The sequence below is a fragment of the Myotis nattereri genome, assembly GCF_964212035.1.
Source record: "Myotis nattereri genome assembly, chromosome: X".
In the NCBI taxonomy this organism is placed as follows: domain Eukaryota; kingdom Metazoa; phylum Chordata; class Mammalia; order Chiroptera; family Vespertilionidae; genus Myotis; species Myotis nattereri.
In genome coordinates, this window is record NC_138078.1 from 15,587,629 (window position 1) to 15,605,612 (window position 17,984).

General features: G+C 41.9%; 1 protein-coding gene across 3 annotated transcripts in view; it reads right to left on the bottom strand.

Moving 5' to 3' along the window:
* Nucleotides 1-1,181: 1,181 nt before the first annotated feature.
* Nucleotides 1,182-17,984, bottom strand: part of ACOT9 (acyl-CoA thioesterase 9) — a 35,861-nt gene continuing 19,058 nt past the window's right edge. For all 3 annotated transcript variants that reach the window (XM_081081229.1, XM_081081230.1, XM_081081228.1), the window contains 9 exons: nt 17,038-17,141; nt 11,905-11,978; nt 7,118-7,185; nt 6,308-6,419; nt 5,826-5,916; nt 5,240-5,325; nt 4,556-4,643; nt 4,260-4,410; nt 1,182-3,602 (listed from right to left, as the gene is read on the bottom strand). In XM_081081229.1, coding sequence (XP_080937355.1) covers nt 3,475-3,602; nt 4,260-4,410; nt 4,556-4,643; nt 5,240-5,325; nt 5,826-5,916; nt 6,308-6,419; nt 7,118-7,185; nt 11,905-11,978; nt 17,038-17,141 — 902 coding nt within the window. In that variant the 3' untranslated portion in view covers nt 1,182-3,474. The remainder of the gene's footprint in view (nt 3,603-4,259; nt 4,411-4,555; nt 4,644-5,239; nt 5,326-5,825; nt 5,917-6,307; nt 6,420-7,117; nt 7,186-11,904; nt 11,979-17,037; nt 17,142-17,984) is intronic.

The window sequence follows — 17,984 nt, forward strand, 5'->3', positions numbered from 1 at the left end:
TAACCAGAGGGCAAATAGCTTATATCAAAGTACTCAGGGAGCCCTAACCGGTTTGGCTCAGTGGATAGAGCATCAGCCTGTGGATGCTAGGGTCCCAGGTTTGATTCCGGCCAAGGGCATGTACCTTGGTTGTGGGCACATACCCAGTAGGGAGTGTGCAGGAGGCAGCTGATCAATGTTTCTTTCTTATCGATGCTTCTAACTCTCTATCCCTCTCCCTTCCTCTCTGTAAAAAAAAAAAAAAAATCAATAAAATATATTTTTTAAAAAATTAAAAACAAACAAAAAAACCTCTAGCTCTAATCACTTAAAAAGCTCTATTGGTAGATAACATACTCGAACAAGTAACAACTAAAAAGACAGTGAGCCCTGGCTGGTTTGGTTCAGTGGAGAGTGTCAGCTAGCGAACTGAAGGGTCCCAAGTTCGATTCTGGTCAAGGGCATGGACCTTAGCTGCAGGTTCCTCACCAGCCCAGGCCTGGTCAGGGCTCATGCAGGAGGCAACCAGTCGATGTGTTTCTCTCACATCAATATTTCTCTCTGTCTTTCCCTCTCTCTTCCACTGTCTCTAAAAATCAATGGAAAAATATCCTCAGGTGAGGATTAAAAAAGACAATGAGCAAATTTTTTAAAGTTCAATCTCAGTAGAATTAAAAGAAAGGCAATTAATGAATGTCATTTTTTTTGCCTATCAAAATGGCAAAGATGTTTTTAAAAGAACAGGATAAAATGTGGCTAAGGCCAACTGCTGATGAGTAAGTGAACGCATGCAACTCTTCTGGAGGGAAATGTGAAATACACTCAAAGCCTTCAACATGTATGTACTTCAACGTATGAACATGTGCAACTGTTCTAGTGGGGTATGTGAAATATACTCAAAGCCTTCAACACATATGTACTATTTTGCCCTGGACATCACTTCTCTACAATTTTCCTAAGAAAATAATTTATAAGGGTTAAATATTTTAACTACTTAAGATATTTATTGCAATGCCAGAGGCCTGATGCACAAAATTCGTGCAAGAGTAGGCCTTCCTTCCCCCAGCTGCTGGTACCGGCTTCCTTTTGGCACTCAGGCGCTGGGCTTCCCTCCGACACCCGGGACCCGGGCTTCCCTCGCAGCCCCATCTTCATCTGGAAGATTGTCCAGAAGGACGTCTGGAAGGACGTCGGTCTAATTAGCATATTATGCTTTTATTATTATAAATTACTTAAAATAGCAAGGAAAGTTTTAGAAAAAGCTACAGTGCACAGCAATAAACGGATGAATGGATAATGTACATTTCACACAACAGGATTAGGTCTCTTAACTGAACTCCACTGAACACATTCACACAACTCCTCAGAGCCCATCCCTCTCCCTTCATCCCTTCCCGGCAGCCCCCTCAGGGGCCCCACTGGGTTGTGGGTAGATATGCAAAACACTGTGCTGAAGGGCCAGATGAGGCTCAGGAGGCAAAGACGGATGCTAGCAAACTACTCGAGTGCCACACTGGCTGCTGTTTGTTCCCAGGACTGCCGATGTCAGAAAGGTTTGTTCATAGTAACTGTGATTTCCATAAAAAGCATGATTTTTAAAAGCATGCCAGCTAATTCTGAGGCAGAGCCAAGTTTGTGACTACTGATATGGAACCCACACTAAAGACTGCTTCCTTCCTTTTCAGAGATGACTTTTTTCTTCTCTGCAGGCTGGTCTTTGTCTCTTCTGACCTTGATCAACTTCCTGTCCCATCCAGGAAGAAACTGTGTTTTGGCTGCGGACTCAAGGGAATACCTCCCTTTGGTAATTGAGATATTGGGTACAGCCCCCCCTAGGTGACACTGTGATTGATACTGGGTGTGGCCTCCCTTGCTACATTTCTAGAAAGCAGTATAGTGTACTGGGTAAGAGTACTCTGGCCCCACAGAGTCTCATTCTGAATCCCAGCACCACCACCTACTAGCGGTGGGACCCTGGCAAGTTACTTAACCTCTCTGTACTTCAGTTTCCTGACCTAACCCTCTGATGGGGTTACAGAACCTACCTCATAGCACTGATGGAAGAAATAAATGAGCTTGCCCAGCTGGTGTGGCTCAGTGGTTGAGCACCGACCTATGAACCAGGAAGTCATGGTTTGATTCCTGGTGGTCACGGCATATCCCCAGTTGTGCGCTCATTCCCCAATGTGGGGCGTGCAGGAAGCAGCCAATCAATGATTCTCTCTCATCATTGATGTTTCTATCTCTCCCTCTCCCTTCCTCTCTGAAATCAATAAAAAATATTTTTTAAAAAGAAATAAATGAGCTACCACATAGCAAGTATGATCCACAAGCATAAGCAGCTGTTATTATTGTTCTTGGGTGTGTTTTTGTTGTTGTTGTTAATCCTCACCTGAGGATATTTTTCCATTGATATTTAGAGAGTTTCTGGAAGGGAGGGGGACAGACAAAGAAACTTCGATGGAAGAGAGACACATCAATTGGTTGCCTCTTGCATACGCCTCAGCCCCAGGGATTAAGGGCCAGGGATTGAGCTTGCAACCAAGCTACGTACCCCTGACTGGAATCAAACCCGGGACCCTTCAGTCCGCATGCCGATGCTCTATCCACTGAGCCAAACCGGCTTGGAATTGTTTTTTAATTATATATCCCACCAGCAGAGAGTACTAGGAGCTGTCTAGTGAAAGAGTGAACACATGGTCCTGTTTCCTCATCTGGCTCATCTCTGAACACCTCCGCTTATGGCTTTGGATCTAAAGCTTCCCACAAATCTTTCACAATACCACCTCTTTCGTCAAATCCCTTCGCCCCCACTTTTTCTTTTTTTTAAATATTTTATTGATTTTTTACAGAGAGGAAGGGAGAGGGATAGAGAGTTAGAAACATCGATGAGAGAGAAACATTGATCAGCTGCCTCCTGCACACCCCCTACTGGGGATGTGCCCGAAACCAAGGTACATGCCCTTGACTGGAATCGAACCTGGGACCCTTCAGTCCGCAGGCCGACGCTCTATCTACTGAGCCAAACTGGTCAGGGCTTGCCCCCACTTTTTATCTACCCTTTGCTAACAACGAAAGCTGGAAACCAGGGGGAGGCAAAACACTAAGGAATCATGGAGGGTTGCTGGGATTTAGAGGACACAGGGGAACTGCCGCAAAGGTCAGGCTGAAGGAATGCCCTCTAAATGCCTTGGCAAGAAACCATGGACACATGGATAGTCTGTGATATGTGTAAGAAAAAGATGTGTTCAATGGCATACAAAGGCATCTGTCCTGATTTCTTCAGCAGACAGGAAGCAACATGGTGGATTCACAATTTCGATCATTTTGAAAGTGTTTATTATTTAATAACTCTCTCTCCCTCTGTCCCAGCCAGCCACTCTCTTGCTCTACTTTTTTAGTCATCCTAAAAGCTGAATACATTCTTTTTCTCTGTGGGGGAGGAGCATAAACACTAAACCAATAAACGCGATGAGGCCTGCATCAGGCACTATGTCACTGAGGAACGCTGGTCTCCAACAAGCGTGGCTTTCCCTGGGGCTTCAAAAGGTAGTCCTTTTTCATGGTATCCGATGCACTCATGGAGTTAAAATGCCGCTGCCCATCTAAATACAGCATGGACTCTGAAACACAAGAGAGATAATCATGGAGAAACTTGCAGTGCCTGAGAACAGCAAGGTATAAACACAAGACTACTCTGGAACACTGGGCAGCAGTGAGAACGCAGAACTGGTGCCCAGCAAGTGCTATTGGGCCAGGGGTACGCAAGGTTCCCAAGCCTCGACTCCCACCCCTTCCCTTTGGCTGGACCCGTCTTTGACCCCCAGTGGCTGCTTGCAGCTGGCACCCGCCCTTCAGACAAGAGCCAGGTGGGCAGAGCAGCCACAGCCACCTGTGGGGCCAGGAGGCATCCTGGCCTTCAGGGCTGCAGAACCTGAAAATGCACAATCTCCTAAAGATGTGCTCAGTGGTTGAGCGTTGACCTATGAACCTGGAGGTCATGGTTTGATTCCCCGTCAGGGCGCATGCCTGGGTTGTGGGCTCGATCCCCAGTAGGGGGCATGCAGGAGGCAGCTGATCAATGGTTCTCTCTCATCACTGGTGTTTCTCTTTCTCTCCCCCCCCTCCCCCTTCCTCTCTGAAATCAATAATATATATTGATTTTAAAGATGTGCTCTTGAGCTAACAGGCATCAGTGTGCTTCCTACAACAATTTGAAAGGAGAAAATTTCTTGAAAAGTTCCTGCCTTTGTTAGGGACACGCCATCCTGGCTGCTTACCTCCGTATGTTCTGGGGAAAACCAAGGGCACTTCATTCTCCGACATGAACGTGAAATGAAAGACATTGGTGGTCGTATGCTCTTTATTGTGCAGAGAGGCCACTTCGCTGTGGACTCTGACTTGAATGTAGTTGCCTTGAGTAAAGCAAACCTAAGAGATTATAGATACGAGTGAGCCAGTCACATTGGGAAGGGGGAACAGGCAGTCACAAGAGAAGCAATAGCTGTAGGATATCAAAACTGCTCTTCTAGGCCCAAATGATCATAAATTGTATTTTATCTCATCGCACACCTACCTGGGAAGACAGAAACAGCAATGATCCAACCTCAACAGGTTTCTGAAACATGATGTCATCCACCGCCACGACAAATGGTCGGGAACCACTATTGGGAAAGGCAGAATTTGGGGTCAAGTGTAAAATTCAGATGCTATTTTTTTCCCTAACAAGTGACTGAAGCAAAATTTAAATGATCAAAGAATAAACCTAGAGAAGGGGAAAGCAGTCATACCAGCGAGGAATGGTAAGACATGTCACTGTGACAAGATCAGTGCCAAAGTCACTGTATCTTTTCCCTTCAGCATATTATCACCTCCCTTTCTCATAGGTCTTTACAGGCAGACCTCGGAGATATTGCAGGTTTGGTTCCAGACCACCGCAAAAAATAAGCATTGAAATAAAGCGAGGCATAACCTTTTTGCTGATGGAAGGTCTTGCCTTCAATTTATAAAAAACACAACATCTGTGGAGTGCAATAAACTGGAGCACAATAAAACGAGGTATGCCTGTAATGTACTAATTTACCTAGTCAGAGTAACAGACTTCTAAAATGAGGATCAAACCCAGCTGGTATAAGTGTGATATTTATTTTAAAAACACAAAAAATTCCCCAACACATCCAGACTGGTCCAAAATGTTTCATTTCAGTGGGGTAGTAAAAATTGCTTCTCAGAAGTCAACACTACCTTAAATCTAACTTACCCAAAGTTACAAGCAGTAGCCCATCCGAGTTCATATGCTTTCCTCATAAGGAAACCACCAAAGATCCTATTGAAAATATTCCTCTCCTATAGGGCATAAAATGAATGATAGGAAATACAAGATCATGGCCACCCTCATATACATAACAAAGGAATTAATAATGCCAAAGAACAGAGACCAGTTTAAAGATATCATATCTTAGATCAGTGGTTCTCAACCTTCCTAATGCCGCAACCTTTTAATACAGTTCCTCATGTTGTGGTGACCCCCAACCATAAAATTATTTTCGTTGCTACTTCATAACTATAATTTTGCTACTGTTATGAATCGTCATGTAAATATCTGATATGCAGGATGTATTTTCATTTTACAAATTGAACATAAAGCACAGTGATTAATCACAAAAACAATATGTAATTATATATGTGTTTTCTGATGGTCTTAGGCAACCCCTGTGAAAGGGTCGTTCGACCCCCAAAGGGGTCGCGACCCACAGGTTGGCGACCCACAGGTTGAGAACCGCTGTCTTAGATGAATATCATTGATGCAAGTTATCCTATTTAGGTTTTTCACCATATCACAATACCTGAGGGTGGCAAATTTCCAAGCTCTTCAGTTTTGATTTCTCCATCCATACTGCATTAGGGGGCAAAACTCGACTTTGAAAACTTATAGTCCTGTGCAAATAGAGAATCAGTAAACCCTGTTAGGGCCATGGTTTAGCTGCTAAAAAGTAAAATATTTGCAAAAAATTTCCAATATGTTCAGGCAAGCCTGGCTATGGAGAACACCAAGTATTAATGCATCCTAATGTGGAATCTCACCAGCCTAACTTACTTTTTGTTTTAAAATATTCTTTATTTCAAAGAGAAAGGAAGAGGGAGAGAGAGATAGAAACATCACTGATGAGAACTATTGATCAGTTGCTTCCTGCATGCCCCCCCACCCCACTGGGGACTGAGCCCACAACCCAAACAGGTGCCCCGACCAGGAATCGAACTGTGACCTCCTGGTTCATAAGTCAATGCTCAACCACTGAGCTACACTGGCCGGGCCAGCCTAACTTACTTCTGATCCAGTGTGTTCAGAAACATCTCATGGATGGTCGTCCTCTCCTCAGCACTGGGAGCCATTTTCAGTAATGACATGGAGCTGAAGGCAACCCTTCTCCCCTTGTTCACTGAAATATGGGACAATAAGGAACCATGGTTAGGAGGGTCACACTGCACACTGGGGTTTCTGAACTGGGCTGTACTTCTAGACCAGGCGTGGGCAAACTACGGCCCGCGGGCCGGATCCGGCCCGTTTGAAATGAATAAAACTATTCAAAAAAAAGACCGTACCCTTTTATGTAATGATGTTTACTTTGAATTTATATTAGTTCACACAAACACTCCATCCATGCTTTTGTTCCGGCCCTCCGGTCCAGTTTAAGAACCCATTGTGGCCCTCAAGTAAAAAAGTTTGCCCACCCCTGTTCTAGACTGTAACAATCCCCCTGGAAATTGTCCATACGGCTCACAAAAACTTTCTGTGATTCTTTGCTTTCACAAGGAAATTGTATCAGCTCACTGTAAAACCAGCTATAATCATCCTGACCTAGAGCCCCAACCAAGTTATTTCATTAAAGATACATTTACCATTTCATGAACAATGAGAAAAAATTACTTCAATTAATAAATATTGGCTGATTGATAAAATTGTTCAAAGTATGAACTTCATGGAACAAAAAATAAGGTATTTTTAATTTCAATAAATTCTTGGAATGAGTAAGACACCTGACTAATATGAGCCCATGCATACTCTTAAAAATAATCTCTTCTGCAGTACAGTTAATGTGCTTTTAAAAGTTTATCTTATTATAAAAAATTAATATACATTCTCCTTGTCTAAAGAGCGCTTCTTCCTTAGGGCCTTCAGGGATGAGTGGATTTACAAATGCCGACCTAAAGAGAAGAAAAGAGTATAAATTAAAATGTTATTATCTTCCCTAGGCAGTTTGGCTCAGTGAATAGAATGTTGGCCTGTGACTGAAGGGTCCTGGATTCGTTTCCAGTCAAGGGCACATGCCCGGGTTGCGGGCTCGATCCCCAGTGGGGGGCATGCAGGAGGCAGCTAATCAATGATATTCTCTCATCATTGATGTTTCTATCTCTCTCTCTCCCTTCCTCTGAAATCAATGACAATATATTTTAAAATATTCTTTAAAAAACAAGCAAACAGCAAAGACTTGAAAACTGGTGGGTAATAGTTAATCTTCCATTTTTATTAGATAATAACATTTTTTAAAAATATATTTGATCGGCCTTCTACATGCCCCCTACTGAGGACTGAGCCTGCAACCCGGGCATGTGGCCTGACCAGGAATTGAACTGTGACCTCTTGGTTCGTAGGTCATAGGTCAACACTCAAGCACTGAGCCACACCAGCAGGACTTTGCTGTTCATTTTGAATAACGCTTACTGACTGCTTCACACAAGGACTCTGGAAAAATAGAGGAGGCTTCTGGTTACAGACCCATCTGCACAGTAGGAAGTTCACATTATCAAAAGGACACGACTGCTTGCCAACATGTTTCACCTGATCCTAATCACAAGGAAGCAGTCAAAATTGGTTGCAGAACATCCTACTAGACATCCGGACTCGACTCTTCAAAAATGTCAAGACAGAAAATGACAGGGTGACTAATTTAAAGAACCATGGAGCCGAAACCGGTTTGGCTCAGTGGATAGAGCGTCGGCCTGCGGACTGAAAGGTCCCGGGTTCGATTCCGGTCAAGGGCATGTACCTGGGTTGCAGGCATATCCCCAGGAGGAGATGTGCAGGAGGCAGCTGATCGATGTTTCTCTCTCATCGATGTTTCTCTCTATCTCTCTCCCTTCCTCTCTGTAAAAAATCAATAAAATATATTTAAAAAAAAAAAAAGATCCATGGTAACCAACTGCAATACATGATCCATGATTAGATCTGCCTCAGGGGAAGAAACCATAAAGGATATTTTAGGGACAATTGGCGAAGTTTGGATATGGATCATATATTGCATAATACAATTATATCACTGTTCAATTTCTTGGGTATAATAAAAGCAGTGAGGTTATGTAGGAGAATTATCTTATTCTTAGGAGATATATGCTAAACTATTTATGGGTGAAACAGTCTCAAACTTTTGAATGATTCAGGGGGGAATGTGTATATATATTTATAAAGGACAGGAAAATAGGTTGGTGGCAAAACATTAATTGGCAAATTTAAGTAAAGGGTATATATAAGTGTTCAATGCATTATTCTATTTTTCTGTAGGTGTCAAATTTTTTAAAATAGAAAACTGAGCAAAAAGGAACATAGTATTTCACTGTGGTAGAATCCAAAAGTTTGATGAAACAACAATGGAAACAAAAGACCTGAAATGGCAGTTTGGGAAACTGAAATACATCAGCTGGGAGAGGAATTTTAAGTAATGCCCCCCAGTGCTGGCAAAGGAGCCCCAGGCCAGGCACCAGAGCAGCAAGCAGGTCAGCTGGGGACGGTGGGAGGACTGAAGCTAGATGGGTGCATTCTTTGCTCAGACCAGTCGCCAAGGTATTTTTCAATCTTAACACATTTTCCATGTCAGCTTTTCACGCAGAAATGACGTCTCATTGCAAACTCCTCACTCAAGTTTCTAATACAAATTAGACTCCCCAAAGGCCTCTAGAGCAGCGGTTCTCAACCTGTGGGTCGCGACCCCTTTGGGGGTCGAATGACCCTTTCACAGGGGTTGCCTAAGACCATCGGAAAACACATATATAATTACATATTGTTTTTGTGATTAATCACTATGCTTTAATTATGTTCAATTTGTAACAATGAAAATACATCCTGCATATCAGATTCATAACAGTAGCAAAATTAGTTATGAAGTAGCAACGAAAATAATTTTATGGTTGGAGGTCACCACAACATGAGGAACTGTATTAAAGGGTCACAGCATTAGGAAGGTTGAGAACCACTGCTCTAGACTGTCCTGTACAAACAGCAATCCTGTAACACTCTCTCCCACCCTGCTCCCCCCAACACAATTAGATGGTTTTTCTCAGTTTGAAGGCCTTGGGTGGAACTGTTGTTAGGAACCAATAAATCAATTTAAGAGAAAAAAGATAAAGTAGAAAGCCAAATGAGTTAAAGCTTGTACAATTAAACTTGAAAATGACACTATAAACTCATGAGGTTGTTTATTTATTTGCTTTATAATATACACCCAAGCTCTGTCCACTAAAAAGGCCTAGACATGATGATAAACTAGTAACAATACAGTTCTAGTGCCTAGATTTTGGTCTCTAAATACCAGTTCCCACTAAAAGGAACCCCAGGACTCCTTGGGGAAATGGCTGTTTCTAGGCCTGGGGCAGGAAATGTGTAAGATGAGCCCAAGATAACTTGTTGCACCAGAGAGCAGGCAGGTATCAAAAACCAATGCGGAAATGTCAAAAGGGCTTATCACAGGAGGCAGCTTAAAGGGGCTCCCACTGACCAAAGAGAGTATACTCTGAGCGGTAAGAGCACTGGCTACAATTCGTGGAAATACATTTATATGTTAAAATCCATGCATTCATAATGATACTTTTTTTTAAAAACCAAAAAAGTAGAAAAACCATGCTGTCACTAGCTCATTCTTTTGCAAATGTGTAAGTAAAACACAGGAATGAAACATTCATCTTACTTCCCTTTACAAACCAAATTGCCCTAGTTGATAAGGGACAGCTCTTCTTCACAGAACTCCAGCTAATAAATGTTGAAAGAATGACAGAATTTGAGAATCCTTTTACACTCCCACATGATTAAAGCAATGATCAACAAAGGGCATTAAGAGCCACGGAAAAAGACGGATGGGGAGCTAGCTATGTGCAGGATGACAAAATATACATTGGATACACCCTGCCCTGTAGATCACTGCTGATCATAAGCGGATAATCTGAACTTGACAGTGGCAAGATCAGGTTGTCACTATTTGAGCCCACGCATCAATCTTAGCATCGCTAGGAGGGAGACCATCTATACCTCCTTATATGACACAATACAAGACACGAGATACACAGCATCACCCATGAAGTGCTCTCACCCAATAAGCTGAACCTGAATCTAATCAAGGCTCTAGCTCTAACTTCAATTTATAGAAAATACTAGGGAATAAAGAAACAAGTCCATGCTTCCTCATGGTATTTTTTTTTTCTTGAAAATCCAGAAAGTTGGACATTGTCTAGAACAGGGGTGGGGAACCTTTTTTCTGCCAAGGATATTTATGACATCATTTGCAGGCCATACAAAATTATCAGTTTAAAAATGAGCCTGCTCTATTTGGTCAAACATTTAATGAACTCACCCCTACTGCCTTGGCAGGGCCAGGCCAAATAATTTCTCAAGCCTTATACAGTCCACGGGCTGGATGTTTCCCACCCCTGGTCTAGAAGAACCCATTGGGCCTTTCAATGAGTTGATAAAACAATAAGGATGCATGCAATGATGTTAACATTTTGTGTCAACAGCAGCTCACCTAGTGAGTGTTGATACTTTGGGTCTGAGTGGGGGGAAAAAGAGGAGAACAGTGGAGACACACAACTATTCTGGATTTAAACAACCTCTAGAGACTGCACAACTGTGAATACACTAAAATCCACAAAATTGTACACTTTCAATGGGTGAATTATTTTTTTTTATAAGTTAGATTCAAACCAGGGTCTGACTTTTTGTTTCTTTTTTTAAAAAAATATATTTCATTGATTTTTTTACAGAGAGGAAGGGAGAGGGATAGAAAGTCAGAAACATCGATGAGAGAGAAACATCAATTGGCTGCCTCCTGCACACCCCCCACTGGGGATGTGCCCGCAACCAAGGTACATGCCCTTGACCGGAATCGAACCTGGGAACTTTCAGTCCACAGGCCAACGCTCTATCCACTGAGCCAAACCAGTCAGGGCTCAATGGGTGAATTCTATATGTGAATTATATCTCACTGAAGCTATTAACCAACAAAACAGGCTTATGAGACATAAAAATCAAATATAATATGTGGACTTTGTTTGTATTCTAATTTGAACAAATCATTAAAACGATATTTGGGGAAAATAGAATATGAATTATTGGAATATACTAAGGACTGACTAGTATTTTTGTCAGGTGTGCTAATGGTAATGTAGTTATTTAAGAAAATATTCTCATTTAAAAAAATATTTTAATACATTTTTTTATTTCAGAGAGGAAGGGAGAAAGAGAGAAACATCAATGATGAGAGAGAATCATTGATCAGCTGCCTCCTGCACACCCCCTACTGGGGATTGAGCCCACAACCTGGGCATGTGCCCTGATCAGGAATTGAACCCTGAGCTCCTGGTTCATGGCTTGATCCTCAACCACCAAGCTACATCAGCCAGGAAAAAATATCCTCATTTTTTAAGAGATGCCTCAACTAAAGTTTTTAGAGGTGAAATGTCATTATGTCTGGGATTTGCTTTAAAATATTATAAAGAAAATAATATACTTTAAAAAAACAGATGAAGCAAATATGGCAAAAATATTAAAACCCTTAAGTGTAGGTGATGCGCATATAGACATTCATTATGCTCTTCTCTCTGGTGTTATGTATCTTCAAAATTTTTCAAAATAAAGAATTAGAAAAAAAGAACAATTACCCCTTATTTTCAGAATCACGGGCCACCATTACAAATGTTGCTTCCAAAACAGGACAAAATTCACTGTCTTGTAACTAAAGAACAAAGGAAAGAAAATGCAGATGTAAGAAATGCATTTCCTGGGAAGACCTGCTACAATTCTAACAGAGAGCGTGCATGCTTTGAGAAAGGCAGCAATTAGAAAAAGAGGAGAAAGTGTGGTACATTTATACAATGGCATACTATGCAGCTGTACAAAAAAGAAGGTTCTCTTAACCTTTGAGACAGCGTGAATGGACCTGGAAATTATTATACTGAGTGAAATAAGCCAGTTAGAGAAAGACAGGTTATCACAGGATCTCACTTATATGTGGAATCTAATGAACAAAATAAATTGACAAACAAAATAGATCCTGAGACATGGAAGCATGCAAGAGACTGACAGACCTCAGGGGGGATATGGGGTGAGGGAGGAGGAGAGATTAACCAAAGAACTTATATACATATATGCATAGCCCATGGACACAGACAACAGTGCGGTGAAGGCCTGGGGTGGGGCAGAAGTCCAGAGGAGGGAGGCAAAGGGGGGGAAAATGGGGGACATCTGTAATACCCTCAACAATTTTTTTAAAAGAAACAAAAAGAGAAGTGCATTCATGAACCACCAGCTGCCGAGTTTCCAGGCACAGAACTAGGCTCTGTGTGGGGACAGCAGCGTGACCAGGAACCTGTGGTCTAGCAGGAGAAAGACACCCCAAAATTCCAAACAGTGTATTACGGGACATGCTGGGATGGACATGAGCTAGAGGCTGCGGAGCTGAGCCTGACTGGGACCCAACAACAGGGGTCACAGAAGGACCTACTACATCATCATTTCACTGTCCTGCTTCAGAGCCAGGTGGACCTCCCGCCACTCACATAGACATTAGCATTTTCAAGAACCTTAGTGTGCCAACTACCAACACGTCTAGGATTCCTTAGCTGAGCACAGGGGCTCCCAAGAAGGAATAAGATCAGTGACAAATCTGTGGATTAAGCTAAATACTTACAATGCACAAAAGCCTTTGAGGTTTTAAGGTGTTTCTTTATCCCTTAGAAGTCTGTACTTCCAGGACAATCATATCATAAAGTCCTATCATAACCTGAGGGTCCATTCAGTTCCTTCCTCATCACTAGTCCTCGTCACTAACACCTGTTTGGGCCCTAGTACCTCCCCCCTTGACTTTCTTGTAGCACCTGCTCAAAGCCTGTTGGCCCTGTATATACAGCCCTCCACCAGAGCCCAAATTCCTCTCCAGCTGTTCCCAAACACTTCCTCATACCCGCACCTTTTTCCCCAGCCACGGCTAACCACTTGGAGGCCCTGGAATGGACCGTGCTGTTGAATACCTCTGTTCCATGCCTTCGCCTGATGCCTTCCTCATGGCTACATTCATCACTACCACCCCGCCCCCCGTGGCCCAGTCAGTAAACACGCATCCCTTCGCCCCAGACACAACTCATCATTCCCTCCTTTGTTTGCCACTAAATGCAAAGTCCTCTCCTGACAGAGGTTCTCACCCCTGTAGAGTTATTTGGAAATGTGTAGGGTTGTCACATGACTTGGGAGGCATTACTAGTGGGATGGGGGTGAGCAAGGAGCTGAACACTTCACAATGCAGGGGGAAAGTCCTGCAGAACAGAGAATTTTCCCACATGTAATGCCAATAGTGTCCCTGTTGAGAAATGCTGCATCATACTTAATATACTATACCATGATCATTTATTTAAGTGGCCGCCTCCCCACTGCATCATGAGTTCCTTGAGGACAAAGGCCATTTTCATTGACATTTGTACCCTAAGCACTTAGCACAAAGACTGCCTATAGCAGATACCTGATCAATGACAGTCAATGTATGAATCAAGGTAGGTAATTATTGAGGACTACCAAAATGAAAACTCCAAGAAAATGGAACTGGGTTTTGCTCACGGCTGTATACCTAACACAGAATGGCAGGCAATAAATGATTGCTAAGTGAACTGTTAAATGAGTGGACGTCAGGAAGTGGGCTTGGTGACTCACACCCAGATCCTGTTGTTGAGAAGCATGTAACCTAGTAGAAGAGAAAACATGTTCCTACGAAGCTCTGAGGAGCAGAGGTCAGCAGGTCAGAGAAAGGGTTCTGAGGAAGGCATCATGGGAAGGAACAGGTATTATGAGCTGGAGGACCAGGGAAGGATTCGAGCATGGAGTGACTTGGAAGCACACGTGGAATGTGGATGTGCAGAGCCAGAACACAGGATTTCAGGAAAAGGAAAAAGCATAAGCAACGATATCAGCCACTTGCTTACTGGTTTATTATAATGAACACCTACTAGCGCCAAGTATCGGGAATGCCAAAATGAACAACTCCCTACTCTCAGGCTGCTCAAAGATGCTCTAAGAAGGTATTTAAGTGATGTTGGAGCTAGTTTTCGGAGACCCTTGGGTCCTAACTAGTCAAAGGAGTTTAGACTTTAATGAGCAGAAAATGGTCAAGGTTTTTAGGAGAGTGATGTGATTTAAGATCAGCTTTGGAAGGTCTATCTGATAAAAATGTATAAAATGAACAGAGGGTGAAAACATGCAACAGGCCGGCAGACTAACTGAAAGACAGTTCAGGTACTCACACAGAGGCAGTGGGGGCTTGAACAGGACACAGGGGCCAAGGGCAAGGGAGAGAAAGGACCGTGGTGAGTTGCGGAGGATGATGAATTTGTAAAACTTGGCAAAAGGCTGCACAGGAAAGGGAAAAATTTAAGCTATCACAAAGGTATGCATCTGGGAAGCCAGGAGGATGACAAAGGGGAAACACTGAAGGAAGATCAGGATTAGAAGGGAAGCTGACACTCAATTTAAAACGCACTGGACTGGAGGTAGCAAGAGCCCGGGTAGGGGGAGATATAATAGGTGCTTGGAAAGTTAGGTCTGAAGGTCAAGCCCAGAACAGAGATTTGGGATCATCTCCATAGTAACAATAAATTAGCATTATTGTCAACATGTGATTAGTAGTTACTGTGTGACAGGCAACGTAACAAGTTCTTCATATGGGTGGGATGTTTTCCATTTCATCTGTACCACACCATATAATAGGGTACTGTTACCGCTTCCATATTGCACTTGAGAAAAGAGAGGCTCAGGGAAGGTGATTTACCCACAGTCACGTGGCTAATAAGCAGCAGAGCTGGGATTTGAACCTACATGCACACAAACCAGAGGCACCTATTGCCAAGCTCCTCTCTGGAATGGAAAGGACCACTCAAGTAATAAGTTATTAGGCAAAACAGCCAATGAGAAATGAAAATTAAAAACAAAAGTTCGTACTTGCCTAACACTGATTTTCATTGGGTCTCTCCTCCTAATAATCTCTGTATCTCTTTTTCAATCGACTTGTCCAAGATTCAAATTGTCAAGTTTCCCTAGAAAGCTGGTCCGATGCCAGCAATCTGCTGCACGTGGCACTAGGAACCAACCATGAAGATTTAAAAAGTGTGTGGGCAAATCATACAGATCCCCAACTTTATTGTGTTTTGTTTTAAAAACAGTACTACCGTCAGTTACAGCTGCACTGGAGTTACAGAATCCAACTGCTTACATATAGCATCAAATACAAAACTACTTAAGCACTAGCCGGGTAGATGAGTTATTTGGGGCACTGCCCCAACACACTGAAAGGTTGCAGGTTCAATCCCCAGTCAGGGTGGGTATGGGAGGCAGCCAATCCCACATCGATGTTTCTCTCTCCTCTCCCTTCCTCTCTCTCTAAAATCAATTCTAAAGATCAAATCCTTGGGTAAGGATTAAAAAACTACTTAACTATTTTTGACAAATAACTATTGTTGTTTTTTTAGAGAGAGAGAGGAAGGGAGAGAGGCAGAGAGAGAGAGAGAGGCAGAGAGAAACATCAATCTGCTGCCTCCCATACTGACTGGGGATAGAACCTGCAACCTAGATTTGTGCCCTGACCAGGAATCACACCCACAATCTTTTGGTGTGTGGGATGATGCTCTAACCAACTGAGCCACCCAACCAGGGCTTTGACAAATAACTTTTTTTTTGACAAATAACTTTAATTACTGCAGAGCAAGCTTCAAACTTTTTCCAAAAGGTGAAGTATTTCAAAATTCCGTAACAACAACAAAAAAATGTATCTGAATAACAGGTCTACTGAATACCCTGGCTAAATTAAAAAAGTCATTCTTAAGTTTTCATAATAAAATCTTAAACATATGCTGAACTATTTGATTTCTGTGCTATTATCCCCTTTGAGGTAGTTTTCCTTGTCAAATTTCTCCATTTCTTTATAGTAGCTATTCTATGTTTTGCTCATTAGAGGTTCCTAACTGCTGTGATAGTCTAAGTGTCTGTTCTGGGTTAAACTGTGTCCCCAAAAATATATGTTGAAGTATCTATAAACACGCATTTATTTGGAAATAGAGTTGTTGCAGATATAATCAGTTAAGATGAGGCCATACTAGAGTAGGGTGGGTCCTTATCCAATATTATTGATGTCCTTATAAAGAGAGGAGAAGAGACATGGAGACACAGATGCACAAGAGGAAATGCCATGTAATAATGAGGCAGAAATGGAAGGGTTACAGCTACAAGCTAAGGAATGCCAAGGACTGGCAGCAAACTACCAGAAGCTGGGAAGGAGCAAGGAAGGATTCTCCCTTACAGATTTTAGAGGGAGAATCCCACCGAGACCTTGATCTTGGACTTCTATCCTCCAAATTGTAAGAAAATACATTTCTGCTGTTTTATGCCATCTGGTTTATAGTATTTTGTGATAGCAACCCTAGAAAACTAACACACTGACCAATCCCATGCATGCCTAACGTAACTCAGACATTTGTGCAACTCTCCACACAAAAGCAGAAGCAAGCACCTTACCATGGAGCTGAAATGATTTGAAAGTAATAAACCCTAAACATAAACACCAAATAATGTATCGGTCTTTGTCCAGGAGGAGGATATTAATAATTCACCATCTGTGTGACCAGAACTTTCAATAGTTTTTCTAGAAGTGGTGAGCTACATACCTGTCTACAGACACACAGGTAAATAAGCTTTCCTTTAACTAAGACTAGTGGGTTGTATTGAAACAAAGGGGCCATGTTTAGGTGCTTACACACCTGGAACATTTGCATCTTCGCTTCCATAGATGTCTTCCCAACCCAGCTAACATGTCCAGTAAACTTGATGTCCCGTTCTGGACTTAAGCTCTTCTTACACATATCTGCAAAACAGAAAATCAATCTGAGTTCAAACCACACCCAAACTTTCCTGTGCTGCAAATGGAGAATTTCATTTAAAATGTTGGTAAATTCCATTTCGTTTGAAATGTTGGTAAATTCCACTACATTTCTTGTCTTCCAAAAATAACGACTTTGTTGACACACAAAAGAAATTTGTATGTCTTTTTTTTAAATATATTTTTATTGGTTTCAGAGAGGAAAGGAGAGGAAGACAGAGATAGCAACATCACTGATGAGAGAGAATCATTCATCGGCTGCCTCCTGCACACCCTCTACTGGGGATCAAGCCTGCAACCCAAGCATGTGCCCTGATCAGGAATCCATCCATGACCTCCTGGTTCATAGGTCGACACTCAACCACTCAATCACTCCAGCCAGGCTGTATGTCTTTTTTTAAAATGTAGACAATGTAAAGAATATATAAAAAAAAACTGGAACCACACAAAATCCTTCCACCTAAAGATAATTATAATAAATATTTTTGTATGTAGCATTCTAGACATTTCCACATGCATAAAAATTCCCCCATAAAATTTTAATCTCAATAATATCTTGTAATTACGTTGCATGTTACAGAATAGTCATGGGGATGTAAATTACAGCACAGCGAATACAGTTAATAGTATTCTAATAACTGTGTATGGTATCAGATGGATACAATATTTATCAGGATGATCACTTACTAAGTTATATAATGTCTAATCACTGGGGTGCACACCTGAAACTATATAATATTGTATTTCAACTGTAATTGAAAAATAAAAAAATGATTTAAATTTTTAAAATAATATCTTGTAATTTTTAAGAATTTTAAGTATGCATAG